General features: G+C 34.2%; 2 protein-coding genes across 3 annotated transcripts in view; both read left to right on the top strand.

Moving 5' to 3' along the window:
* The window catches only part of LOC144962099 (uncharacterized), a 22,001-nt gene extending 10,589 nt beyond the window's left edge, over nt 1-11,412 (top strand). For both annotated transcript variants that reach the window (XM_078895061.1, XM_078895062.1), the window contains 6 exons: nt 2,686-2,853; nt 5,443-5,829; nt 6,265-6,410; nt 6,757-7,763; nt 8,121-8,168; nt 9,700-11,412. In XM_078895061.1, coding sequence (XP_078751187.1) covers nt 2,686-2,853; nt 5,443-5,635 — 361 coding nt within the window. In that variant the 3' untranslated portion in view covers nt 5,636-5,829; nt 6,265-6,410; nt 6,757-7,763; nt 8,121-8,168; nt 9,700-11,412. The remainder of the gene's footprint in view (nt 1-2,685; nt 2,854-5,442; nt 5,830-6,264; nt 6,411-6,756; nt 7,764-8,120; nt 8,169-9,699) is intronic.
* A 952-nt stretch (nt 11,413-12,364) lies between these two features.
* LOC144962103 (uncharacterized) lies at nt 12,365-14,607 on the top strand. The gene is made up of 2 exons (XM_078895066.1): nt 12,365-12,828; nt 13,283-14,607. Exons 1-2 carry the CDS (start codon nt 12,450-12,452, stop codon nt 14,596-14,598), a joined length of 1,695 nt encoding a protein of 564 aa, XP_078751192.1. The 5' UTR covers nt 12,365-12,449; the 3' UTR covers nt 14,599-14,607.
* The last annotated feature ends 208 nt before the right edge of the window (nt 14,608-14,815 follow it).

A 14,815-nucleotide genomic window follows, 5' to 3' on the forward strand; every position in this document is an offset into this window, starting at 1 on the left:
ATTCCCCCAGTAGGTCATCTGGAACCATATTTCCATTTCATACAGTACCAGTTGCCTGTTAAGCATCCTTTTTGTACCAACACTCATACAATATTTGTCACTGCCAGTAGTCAGGTACTCATTTACACATGAGTGGAGTGGGGTTATGTGTGTGAAGTGCCTTACAACTTCGGGATCAGAATTTTTCACTATCACCCAGCCAGCCATTCATCATGCTTAACATTGCTTGACTTTTATGACAAGACTAGACACCATATTGTTGGGCCACTGAGCCACAATTTGGTTACAATATCAGTTAAGAGCAGACTATTGTCTTTAGACGTACTGAGATATGATAAAATCAATAATAAATCAGTAATCAATAATCACATTAGTTCAGTGCTTTTTGCTATGGCCTCAAAACTCTTTGCAGAGTCAGATATCTGAATAGTGACACACAAACATACAAAACCTGCTGCTATAGTTTCCATACTCTACTAACATTTATTGGTGTTAAGTATAACGAATGCAGCTGCATGAAACTATCCCTTTCAATAAGAAACTTTTTTAACATAAACATTTTCAAAAGCATCTGGTAAATCAAAAATGGAAATGGTACAGGGTAAACTGATCGTTTGCTTCTAAGAGCCGGGACACATTTCACTAACAATGCTGAAAAATTTCCTATCTAGAATTACAGTTGTGGTCTATTAGTTTGCAAAAATGTTTCAATCTTTTACCATAGGCAATATCAGTTAATTTATAAATTTAATGTTTATTTGGTCATAGATCGTTTGCCCATTCAATAAATCGCATGTTTTTTTTGTGTGTGTACTTTCCTCACAGGGAAAACTTCTTGTTTAATCGTCTCTTGTTGCACATAGCTCACCAGACAAGCATTATTTTTTTATTTCTATGTCATGATTATTGCTTCTAATAATTTTGGTGTTGATTGCGCTGATGGTACAGGTTAGAATTTGGTTTTTTTCTTATTTCCCCTCTCAACATTGTTTTATTCTTAATTTCTTCTGTAGTATATTGATTACCTACAAATTTATGTTTCCTGGTGGTAATTCAATGAAGTAAGGAGTATTTGATTGGATCAAAGATCTTGTTCATGTAGATACAGAGGCTGATTTTTTGATAGAGATTTTCTCATTTACGATTTTATTTATTTTACACTCAAGGTAAAATTAAGGGACCAAAGAGCACATGTGTAGAGCACTAATAGGTTAAATCTATCATTGTTTTTAGTTTTTTATAATCCCTCAGTTCACCCAGTGGTGATTAGGGAGCTGGGTTTTTAGCTCTTGCAGAAAGTACTTTGTAAATACTGAAAGCATAATCCTTTTAATGTAACAAAAAACAACTGGGATAAACTTCGACTCCATGTGCCTTAAAGCTTTGAGGGACAAATTTTTCAAAGTTTTCTACATGTTCAGAATTTCTTTACTATACACTCTAGTTTTTATTCCTGGGCTGCATATTTGATCATTTTCTCAAAACAAATTTGTTTTAATTTTGACTTATTTTTGGTTCCCCCTCATATTTATTATTATATGTAAGGTTTATGTCATGATATTGTTGCCTGTGTCTTTTTATGTTTTTTTTCTTGCTTTCTTTAATGCAATGGTATTCATTCGAAGTTGAGAGGGAAATCATTGGACCTATTTTCTGGTATTCATTCAAAGCTTACAAGCAGCCACAACCAATTTCCGGTATTCATTCAAAGCTTACAAGCAGTCAATAGACTAATTTCAGGTAGCCAATCGAAACTTCGAACCAAAGGCCTATTCTCTGAGAATTCCTTTGTACAATTTTCAGTCTTCCTCTTCCCTTCTTTCTTCAGATATCTTTCCATCTTATCAGGATTGCTAACTATATATTTATTATTATTATTATTATTGATATGCCAGGGCCCCTCGGGTCGTACTCTTGACCTTGTTTAGCTCTTATTAGTATCAGTTTTTTTTTGTTTTTTTTTCCATATTCATTTGATTAAATTGATAAATACGAGCCATTCATTACTAACAAAAAAAGCTTTTGTTCGCAGGAGTTTTAGTAAAAATTAAAATGAGTTGTCTGAATTTTAACAACTCCTGTGATTCACGTCTTTGGAATACGATTCAATAGTCTGATGTCACGCCGTTGGCAACGGCGGCCATCTTGGTTCTAAACAAAGAAAATCTTTACTTTTTATTATTCATGCTGGCTAGAACTTTGCATATGCCTTGTGATCAGAATGTGTAAAAGTCAAAACATGCTCAAATTTATGGGTTTGTTTTCCTCTGGATACCCTTTATGCTCGCCGGATAAATATTTCATACGGGCGTCCGACATTGTTCCGATAGTTTAGAGCCAGTGTTACTAAGTTACCATGCGTCATTAGGAAGGAAGTGACGTCATGACTGTTGAAGAGTATTAAAAAAAAAAAAAAACCCAACAAAATGCAGTTTTGTTTTGCATTTTACTTTGTAAAGATATTCTGACTGAATGATGAGAGATCTGTCACGTTTAGGTCAGGCAAGGATGCTTTTTTTTTCAATTCTTTTGGAGAAATATAGAACACTGCTGCTAAGAAGTAGATCGCAGACAAGGTAGCAAGCTCTAAACATCCACAAATAATCCATGGACAGCAATTGTTGGATCAAGTCACTCATGTTATTTTTAAGTTTTCAATTTCTTTCTTTCTTTTTTTTTTTTCAGCAAAAAGAGAAAGAATGTGCCTCCAAAGAAAACTGTGGTCACTTCCCAGCCTCGTCAGAGTCCAAGACCTCAAGCTGCTACAATCAGCGCTGTACCGACATCACTGCGGTCAAAGGCCATGGGACCTGACCCAAGTCTGCGAAGAGGACCTGATTCATCATTGTTAAGGTTATAGTTATAACAAAATACATAATATTCAGTTATACTTTAACTTATCATCCTTTTCTTTCTCTATGATATTTTCTTTGTCATCATCATCATTGTAATGTATCTTCACCTTCACTCAAGGGGTTCCTGACCTCCCATAGTAGGCAGGGAGGTACATACTGTTTTCCAACATGCTTTCTGTCTTTGTCTTGGAATGAGATTAATTGGTTTTGTCCTGGCTGAGAGGGAAACAGTCAAATGCATAGTTATTGTTTTGGGAGATGATATTTTTTTCCTTGTAAATCATCTTTCTGTTGTGTATTATTATATTTGTTATTTTGAATGTATAATGTAAGCATTTGAGTGTATTCCTCTTTGTTGGATTTTGTGCTTGTGTCCGGATAAGACTTATAGGTGATCTCAAACTAAGTACATTGGTAGTATGCTCTTGGAATCTACATCTGATCCCTATTTGTTCTCAGTTCCCCTTTGTCTTACTTTCTCTTGGCTGCTTTAATTGTAATTCTAGAACTTTTTACTATCCCATTTTCTTCCTTTTCATTGGCGCTGATATAACCTAAATGTGTTGCAAGCGCCGTAAAACCCTTTAAAAAACCCCCCAAAAAAAACAACCTTCACTCAAGATCAAGACTAATAATAATATATTAAGGTTTTTAAATTGTAATGCTTATATTGTAACCATCTGAGTGCAACTCTTGGCCTGGATCATGAAGTGGTGCCAATGTGGGACTTTAAAGTACTGACTCACTACAATGATATATCACCCTTGACTCTCTCTACTTTTGATCTCTGTTGAACTATTCCTCTTTGTCTTACATAATATATTCTTTGCTGCTTGTCAGATAGGTCTAAATATTTTGACTAAACTATCATCTCCTATTTTACTGGCGCTGCTGAAATGATCTTAAGGTGTCACATGGGCTGTAAAAACATTAAGAATGAAAAAAACATAAACCCCAAAAAAACAAACTGTAGAATACAGAGAACTAGAATAATGCATGATACAATCTTACTATACTATTCTCACTCATAAAAATCACTTTCCTGATCATCACAGTTATCCTTTATTCCACTCTGACTGTCAATTCCTATGTATAACAATTTCACACTCGTAATATTTGGACGGCTTTGTGATGTGACACTTACTCTTGTTGGTGCCAGTAGGTCACTGTATTTGGGCGGTGCAAACTTTAGTCCTTGGTAAAGGATCTTTGCTCACATTCTCTCATCCCACTCAAGTGTAGAATGAATACACGTCGGGTAATAACGTTGTTTCTGTCTAAGGTAATTCTCTTCGTGCCTGATAGGCATCGTGTCTTGTACTAAATGTTAAGCGTTGCTTATGGCTTGGAACTCTTTGTCATTTAGTGGATATTGAAGTATATAAAAGCATTATAGAAAAAAAACTGCAGGTATTGTATATAAGATGTTTCTCTGTAATATTCATTCTGTTCTTCTCAATTATTCTCTCTGCCTCTGCCAATGTCTCCAGCTGAATATTAATAACATTAACAATAATTATAATGATAATAATGATGATCATCATAATAATAATAATAATAATAATAATAATAATAATAATAATAATAATAATAAAGATAATAATAAAGATATAATAATAATAATAATAAGTCGTTTTCCTTGTGTTACTGCACTGTTTACTACCCAGTCATTGGTTGCCATGCTCAGACCCTCGTCTCATTTCTCCAGCAATAATCTTTTAAACCTGGAAGTTTACGAAGTGACATTTTGGAAATGCATGAACAAATATCAGGGCGATATGCAAATTTGGGCAAATTTCCCAAAATTGGCAAATCGTGGCATATTTTGGGAAAATTGGCAAATCGCGAGGCAAATTTTTGGGGAAAAAAAAGAAGCTAAAACAAAATAATGAAAAAAAAAGTGCGAAACTTGAGAAATGTTGCAGCTTTGCCTGGGCCCAAACCAAGGGACGCTACTCTCTACGGATAATGATCCTTTAAAATCTTTGTAACAACGCTATTGTGTAAATTAATAAATGTAGCCTCCTTAAAAGTAATAAATTGTCTTTTACATATATATTTTTCTGTATCGCATGTTAATTTTTACTGAAACACTTAGTTCTCCTCGGCAACTTTTTTGGCAAATTTTGATCTTTTTGGCAAATTTCTTGGCAAATTTTGGGGGTTTTTTGGGCAAATTTTAGGTCCCAATTTGGCAAAAAATGCAGATGACAGTTATATAGTGCAATATCCATTCCACGTGCTCAAAACACTTTACAAGGGATACCTAGCCAAGAGCAACACTTAAGATGTATGACGAGACAGGTCGCCTGTTAGGCAATATTACAATTTTATTTGGACAGAGACACTTAACTGACCAGGTACTCATCTTACTCTAGAGTACAGTGAGAGAATGTTAGTAAAGAGCCTTTTCCAAGGACCAATATGCACCGCTTGGAGCAGGACATGAACCCTGGACCTTCCGATCCAAAGGCGAGTGCCATACCACTAGACCACATAGCCAAACAGCTTTATCATGGTGATAATAAAAGAAAGAAATCCTCTTAAATCTGTTAACTTTAATTTTTAAATTTTTTTTCCTCTGCAGCTCTGACCCAAGCAATGCGTGTGGTCCTGACTTCACACTGCGAAACGGACCAGACAGAAGTCTTTGTGCTGGGCCAGATCGTGGCCGTGTATGCGGATCCATGGGGCCTCATGGCCTGACAATTCTCTCAGATGTGGACCTCAGGCTTCTTTGCTTGGAGCTATACAAACCAAGCTCATATGCTTGTCAGTGATATCTAATGAAGGAATAATTTGATCAAACTATATATATATTATGTCTTTTCATGTACTTTTTAAATATAATGTCATATATAGAAAGAAGGAAGTTACCGTTAAAAAGGGGTAACTTTGCCAAGAGGGGAAACTTTGCCCCGTGTGAATTTGAGTAATCTTGGTTTTGTAGCAGTTTTTATATTATTGTCAGCGGGTGGTTGGATGGGAGCATCACCCTTGAATCATATACCTATGATGTTGGCATGGGTGTACGATCCGATAGTGATGTCGTTTCTTCTTCTCTTTACTAGCCGCGGGTGGTTGGATGGGAGCATCACCCTAGAATCATATACCTATGATGTTCGCATGGGTGTACGATCCGATAGTGATGTCGTTTCTTCTTCTCTTTACTAGCCTATCCTGCTTCTTTGTTTGTGATTGTATTTTGAAGGGGTATTTTTTTTCCTGTAAATCCTCTGCCTGTTTTTCTTGGTTATTTATATTTAGCTTATATATCTTAGGTTATGATTTTGATTGACATTGTACTATTTTGTAGATTGCTTGTTTTTTTGTTTCAGCGGTCTCTCATATAACCTCAATTGTGTTGGAAGAGACCTAAAGCAACAAACAAAATATATTATTGTCATAGAAGGAATATTACCATTAAAAAGGGGTAACTTGGCCAATAGGGGAAACTTTGCCCCATGTGAATTTGGAGCATTTTGTTGAGTAATCTCGATTTTGTTGCCGTTATTTTCATGGTTAAAAGACGACTTTTATCATAGGAAATAATTGGCACACAGCGGGTGGTTGGATGGGAGCATCACCCTTGAATCGTATACCTATGATGTTCGCATGGGTGTACGATCCGATAGTGATGTCGTTCTTCTTCTCTTTACTACCTATCCTGCTTCTTTGTTTGATGTATTTTTGACAGGGATATTTTTTTTTCTGTAAATCTTCTGCCTTGTTTGTTCTTGGTGATTTTAATTTAGCTTATGATATCTTTAGTTATGATTTGATTTACATTTGGTATATTTTGTTAGTGTTAGATTGCTTGTTTTTTTGTTTCAGCGGTCTCTCATATAACCTCAATTGTGTTGGAAGAGACCTAAAGCAACAAACAACAACAACAACAAAGCACACAACAAACTATTCTCTTATTGGTCCAAAGTAACTCCAATGATGGTACATGAATGTAATTATGTGAACTGAGGCAAAATATCAAAACTTCACCCAATTCCTCCAAAACTTTTTGTTTTCAAAGAATTGAGTGCACGCGCAATACTCTTACTTTTGTTCACCTTTTTTCTGATGCGATTTCCTTTCTTTTTCTCTTTGCGCTTTTACTATTATAATTAAAGAGTCTCACTAGCATTATTTAAATTATCCTAATCAAACAAATCAGTATTGTTGTCCTTGTCCCTAGAGAGCATGAAATGTTATTTTATAAGTCATTATTTTTACTGCTTATACCTGTTTTTTTAAAGTGAACACAAAATTGCTAGAAGTTGTGGACTGTAAAAAGTAATAAACAAAAATGAATATAACAGCTTCAGAAAAACAGAACAAAATACTAAATACAATATGTTTTGGGATTTAATCCCTTCTTCAGCAAAACAAACCCCCCCCCCCCCCCCCCCCCCCCCAGATATAATGATCATACTTCACGTTAAATCCAGATAAATGAGAGTGAAGTATTACGGCTTTTACTGTTTTTGTTATTGACTGAAGAAACGTTCTATGTGTATCTTGTACTTTTTAAGGGTGGTGAATTCATTTTTATACATTACTGTTTTGAAAGATTGTGACTACAATTTTTCAAATTCTGCAGAAGAGCTTTAAATTTTTTTTCTTTTTTTTTCTTGATACATAATAATAATATATTGTTCTTTTATATTTTTTTAAAAGGCATAAAAATAATCCTTTATCCTCGTGTTAAATGTCCTTCTTTAATGCAATATGGTAAAATTATAGTACTTTATTTCGACAAAATATGTAGTTGTGATATTAAACCTTAAAACGATGATGTGAATGATAGTGAAAAATGAATCCTTTTGGTGCAACAATAACCCCAGTGTCAACTTATCATTAACTTTCAATTTATTGCAAATCTCAAATCTTCTCCTTTATTTATCATGAAAAGTAGTAGCGGGTGGTTGGATGGGAGCATCACCCTTGAATCATATACCTATGATGTTCGCATGGGTGTACGATCCGATAGTGATGTCGTTTCTTCTTCTCTTTACTAGCCTATCCTGCTTCTTTGGTTTGTGATTGTATTTTTGACAGGGGATATTTTTTTTTCTGTAAATCTTCTGCCTGTTTGTTCTTGGTTATTTATAATTTAGCTTATGATATCTTTAGGTTATGTTTTTGATTTACATTTGTACTATTTTTGTTAGATTGCTTGTTTTTTTTTTGTTTCAGCGGTCTCTCATATAACCTCAATTGTGTTGGAAGAGACCTAAAGCAACAAACAAACAAAACAAACAAACAAAGTAGTAGTATTCTTTCAGAGCCTTAAGGCCCATGGAACCAGATTCTATCTCAGTTTCTATTGCATTTTACAGACAGTGGCAATTGATTGCTGCCTTTTGGATAGGATGATAATCTATCGCAAAATACTTTTCACCAGATCTAATGGACCGGGCTACCCAGTTGCTGCTGGGTGGACAGGAGGATCATATTAAGATCTTGACTTTACCCAGGATTGTCTAAGTCCCTTTGTGTGTGTGTGTAGAGAGAGTACTCTACCAACTGAACTATCGGGACCCCCTCCCCACATCCTTTTATCACAAGTCGCCTACATTAATGCCTTCTTTTAAAATATTGCAGTAAAAATATGAACCAGGATCTAAGAAAATTGAATGAGATGATTGATACAAACACTACATTGTCATGAATTCTAAAAGATTGTTAGATTAGTCTTTTAAAGTTATGATTTCTAGGTATGAACCATTATGAATTAATAACAATGTGAAATTGAATGTAAGCTTCAATTTAATATACGAAAACAGATAAAATGGACTATTTGGGTTTCCCCTTTATCAACAAAACAGGATGAATGAAACACCACAGAAGAATGAGATAATGTGGTAGTGGCGTTGTTAAGATGAATAAACAAAACCATTGATGGGCAGGAAATAGTATGCTCCTTTGTAAGAAAGTACAAATTAATTTTTTCTTCGAGCTTCGAGCAGCATTTACATAAATCATTATGAAGGAAATGACTTGGGATGACTTTGCACCTATGGCCTCCTATTCATACGGTTGGGAATCCTCAGCTACCTCTTTTAATCTCTGTGTGAGATCCCTTCACCTTTCACAGTCTTCTGCCATAGATCTTACAGATAGAGGTCCCAGTCAAATCTATTTAATGCGTTTGAGGTCTCTGCTTAATGTAATTTGTTGTTTGTATTGTCCTTTATATTTACTGTGTCCAAACAATGAAGAAAATAGATATTGTAAAGATGGGTGTTCCTTAGTTGGGAATCAAAGCTGAGGCTTATTTGGCAGCACAAGTTCTTCAAATGCATGTTGAGCACTTGACAATAATTTCTAACACACCATACATACTTCTATCTTTTATTTATTTTTTGTGGCTTGGATCTGATTTAACCTGAAAAGCACTCACCATATTTCCGGCTTTATTTTTTCCATTGTAAATCACTCTTACTTGATGACTGAATAAAGCCAAGCAAGATACTACTTAGTCTTTATATATTATTTTGATGTCATCGTCATAATTGTTGTCTTTATCATTTAGTTTCAATTTCATCTCTTTTTCTGGGTGAGGTCTTTTGTCCTCTCATAGTGGGCAGGGAGGCACTTACTGTGTCTTCTACAACTCCATATTTGTTTTCGAACTTGCTTTCTATCTTTACCTTGGAATAAAATGACTTGGTTTTTGTCCTTTCCCGGACTGGAATTATTGGCTGGTAGGGAAAAGTCAAATGTAGTTATAGTTTTGGGTAGTTTGGGGAGATGATATTTCTTTTCCTTATAAGTCATTTCTCTGGTATGTACCTACTGTTATATTGTTTGTTTTGAATATCAATATCATGATTTGTAAACATTTGAGTCTGTGCCTGGATGAAACTTGTAGGTGATCTCAAACTGAGTACATTGATAGTGTGCTCTTGGGATCTACTTCTGTTCCCTATTTGAACCATTCCCCTTTGTCTTACATTTTCTCATATGGTTTTAATTGTAAATCTTAAATTTTTTTATCTCGTTTTCTTCCTTTTTAATGTCACTGAAAAGACCTAAATGTGTTGCAAGCACTGTAAAACCCTTAAAAACAAAACAAACAATCCTCTCTTTTTCACATTTCAAGCACATTTATCTTTTCTTGTTTAATGAAAAGTTGTTTCTAAGTGACAATTGTGGGTTTTTTTGTTTTCTGTGTTTCAAGAAAGGAATGGTTGCAATTTAATTGACAATATGAAATGTCAGCATCTATCTATAATTATAAGGAGACAAAAGAGAAAGACAGGGATAAATACAGTCGAATTAGATGTTATACGTGGTGAATTTGCCCCATTCATAAAAAAAAAAAAAAGGAAAATTCACTGTTAGAAAATTGAATCATAAAAAGCAATGTAACTTGAGCCTCAATGAAGCCTCTGATTTATAAAATCCTTTTAAAAGATTTTACTTCCATTTTCAATTGTTTTTCATGTAGAATTATTATTGGTGTAAGACATGTCGTAAATTTGATACTCATTAATTTTTTTTTTTAATTACGAAAATAGTTTACAACATATTCCCCTAACACCCCTCTGTCAAATCCTGGATTAAAAATGGAAAAAAAGAAAAACCCTGACTATAAAAATTAATCTTTTATTTCATTTATTTTAAGTTGACATGTGACTGCAATATTTATTTAAGGTTTGTTTTCAGATGAATTAATATTAGTGATTTTTTTTTTAAATCACGACTTTAAGTGTTTTGGGGTTTTTTTTTTCTATAGATATATTTTTTTTTTAATGGTAGAACCATCTTTTAGTGTTATCTTGTGCTTAGTACTTAGATTTTATATTTGGTTAAACTTGTCTAGAACTTAATACTCTTCCAATAGAGGCTTAATCTTGTGTTTCATAGCATCTTTCTGCTGTGTTTTATGTGTGTATGTGTGTGCAGTCGAATATTGAAAAGTCTTTTTACAGGTATGGTGCCATTTTGTATCTTATAATATTATTCATAAATTGACTGCTATGAATTATAGATTTGCACAATTTTCTCAGTATTAGTATTTGTGTTTATTTAGCAGTGTAAATAGATTTAATCCTTAAGTTTTACTATCGATTTCATGTGATATGACGTTTTTAATTCCAATAAATTAAACATTACAGTTAGCACTGCCTTGTGGCGTGAAATTATCAAACGATAACATATAATAATTACCTAAATTTTTACTTCAGTGAAAATTTACGTGCAAAAAGGCGTCCATCAGTGGTGATTATTTTTATAAGCACCACTAAGTCTGATCTTTTCCCCAAGTGGAACGAGTGGTTTGATACAGCAATCGAACTACCTGAATCTGATCCAGGTGTCCAGGTTAATTTCTTTATTTATTATTCATTGTGATATGGTTTTGGAAGTGAAGGATCATGATAATACTTTAATAATCGGCATGAATTAATTCTGTTCTGAAATTCTTCCCTGTCACTGTTTATTGTCATGATTTCTTATTAAGCATTTTTTTATATTAACGTGTAATTTTCATCTTAAAAAAAAACATTTTAAAATGTTTTTTGCTCAGTGTTTATAATTTAATAAATTAAAAATTGTATTTGGTTTCGTTGTTTTTCTTTTCCCCCGTATATCATCCCTTCCTTTCCCACTGGCTGTTTTGTTTTGTTTTTAAGGGTTTTACGGCGCTTCCAACACATTTAGGTTATATCAGCGCCAGTAAAAAGGAAGAAAATGGGATAGTAAAAAGTTATAGAATTACAATTAAAGCACCCAAGAAAAAGTAAGACATAGGGGAACTAGGAACAAATAGGGATCAGATGTAGATTCCAAGAGCATATCAATATCACCAATGTACTTAGTTTGAGATCACCTATAAGTCTTATCTGGACACAAGCACAAAATCCAAGAAAGAGGAATACACTCAAATGCTTACATTATACATTGAAAATAACAATTATAATAATACATAACAGAGAGTTGATTTACAAAGAAAAAAACATCATCTCCCAAAACAATAACTATCAGGCCTGTAAATTCTCAGCCATTTGGCTGATTTCAGACTTTTGCATGATTTTCCAGGAACAGACTTTTAATCTCAGCCTTGATACCTATTTTTGTTATTTTGAACGCAAAACAAACGAATCCCCCCCCCCCCCCACCCCCTTTTATTTCTCATCTTATTTCGTTTTATTTTCTCTCTATTGTTCTATATTATAATATATTGCCATACGTCATATCGGGAAAACCCGAAAATAAGTTAATTTCGTTCCCTGGATTTTACCGTTCGTGATCTCGTGCTGAACCACGGAAGCTGATCTACTGGTCTGAAATCAGCTAATATTTTATTATAGTTATAGAGTGGCTGATTTCGCTGGGATTTCAGCCACTGTGACCTCACCATAACCCGACTCTGCCAAGGTTGCGCATTGAATCATGGGACGGTGTGAAAGTGAGAGTTGCGGTTCCGGTAAAACTTTGTTTACAAACATTTCCAAGTAATCCTGCCCAGTTTTTGACTTTATCCATCTTTGATGATCCGAATTTCATTCTAAAGGAGTAAGCTCACAACTATATCGTTCTATTATCTTACAATTTTCAAGTGTTTATACATTGATACGATCTTTATTCATTAAAATGCCTGAGACTTTCGCCGACTGCAATGCCGATATTAAGGCAATCGACGCGTCTGTGCGAAACCGTTTTAAGTGGTCGTGGCTTGAAGAGAAGGATTTGCAAGGGAATTTTCTTTCGGATTACATAAGAAAAATTCCTGAAGCTGGACTTTGTTATTGTTTAATTTGTAAACGGCGTCTGAGTTACGGTGGTAGAGGCAAAGCATACCTTACTCGCCATGCCCAATCTTCATATCACAAGCTTGTCTTTGATGAAATGAAAGGAAACCAGACCCTTCCAGCTGTGTTTCAGACGTTCAGTAGACTGGATGGAGGAGCTGCAGTTGCTCAACCAGGACCGAGTCGACCATATGGTGCTGCACCAAATGTACCAGAGTCATGTGAGTATTTCATACCATTCCTTTTAAAAACAAAGCAAAACAATTTTCAGTTTCAATGTATTAAATGGTCCCGTTTGTGGCAGTGAAAATGTAAACAAATACTTATAACCAACACAATCTTGAGTGTTCAGATATTTTCTAGTGAGATTAATAGTGAGTAGTTTTCAACTTGAGACTGGCAAGAAAAACAGTAAATATTGATGAAATGTCATCCGCAACCCTCTCATATGAATTTTTAAATGGTTGTTGCTTGCCTTATCCTTCATTTTTTTTTTGGAAGGGGGGTTGTTTTTTATCTGGGGTCCTACTCTGTCTGTGTGTGTGTGTGTGTGTGTGTGTGAGAGAGAGAGAGAGAGAGATTCCAATAGTAAGTTTTCATTTAATATTATAACTGCGCACTTTCTTTCGAGTGACAAATCTAATGTCTTTTTGAAAACTTTGTTTTCATTGACAGTAGCTGCACAATCTGTTCAAGAAATTCAACTTCCAAAGCCCCCAATCATGAAGAACAGGATTTCCAACCAAGAGGCCATGGTCTGTTCTTTCATCGCTGAGCATTCCCTGCCTTTGTCTACTGCACCTCATTTGATTGAGTTTGCTCAAACTCTTTCCCAGGACCGTAAGGCATTGCATTCTCTATCAATGGAGCGTCAGACTGCCACTTACAAAATGAAGTATGGGTTGCATGAGTTGGAGAAAAAACGTCTTGTCAAGAAGCTTCAGAGTTGCCCCTTTAGTATGAATCTTGATGAGAGCACTACCAAGCACGGCAAGAAAAGAGTTTTGAATGTTTTAGTTTGTTTTTTTGATGAGGCATTGGAAAGAAGTGTAACGCATCTGTACATGTCAAAGGAGATGAAAGTTGTAAACGCTGAGACAGTCTTCAACACAGTAACCCAGAGTTTGCTTGAGGACAAAATTCCGTTTTTCAACTTGATGTCTATCTTGTCAGACAGTGCAGCATATATGAGAGGATGTAACAGTGGCTTTTTTAAAATAATGAAGGATTCCTATGCACCTCATCTTTTAGATATTGATGGAGATGTTTGTCACCACCTTCACAATATTTCAAAATTATTTTCATCTTCCATCGATGAAGGAAACCATTTGACAAAATTATTGGATGATTTATTTTATGACTTTTCATCAAGCCCTGATTTGAGGGAGGAATTCTTTTCTTTATGTAAAATATTCAATGTTAAAGGCCTTGTTCCAAAGGAGAGAGCTGGTCATCGCTGGATGTCTTTATTTGATTGTGCAGAAAGGCTGGACAAGATGGAACAATTTCTGACTGTTTTTTATTATTCTTGGCTGTCGAAAGACGACAAGGACATTTATAAAGATTTTATTGTTTCAATTTTCACTGAGATGAAAGTTAGCTCAGCTGATAGGCAGAAAATTTTCAGTGTATTAAGAAAATTAAAAAGTAAAAATTTAACGCAAGCAGGAAAAGCAAGGAAGCTTCGTATTTGTCACAAGCTGTTTGTTGACCAGGACAAGACACTGTTTCTAAAGTATATTGTACTGTCAATTTTCCCCTTGTTTAAGAATGTTATTTTATCTTTGGAACAAAAAGTTCCCACCATTCACCTACTGTACCACAAACAAGTAGAGATATTTTCAACATTTTTGAAATACTTTGTCAAGCCAGAATTTATTAGAGAGTCAGGAAGGAGACTATCTCAGTTGGATTTGACAAGAAATGATATTTTTTTACCTCTTGATTTGATTTTTGTCCACGAATACAAAAATATTCGTTTCAAACGTTGATACGTTATATTTGACTGATGGATGTTGTGAGTATTTTATGTATATGCATAGCATCCGTATATATATATATATATATATATATATATATATATATATATATATATATATATATATATATATATATATACATACATACATATATATATATATATATATATATATATATATATATATATATATATATATATATATATATATATATATATATATATATATA

The sequence above is a fragment of the Berghia stephanieae genome, unplaced genomic scaffold (genome assembly GCF_034508935.2).
Source record: "Berghia stephanieae isolate SIO BIC M18660-M18661 unplaced genomic scaffold, UCSD_Bste_1.3 scaffold6, whole genome shotgun sequence".
NCBI classification, from domain to species: Eukaryota; Metazoa; Mollusca; class Gastropoda; order Nudibranchia; family Aeolidiidae; genus Berghia; species Berghia stephanieae.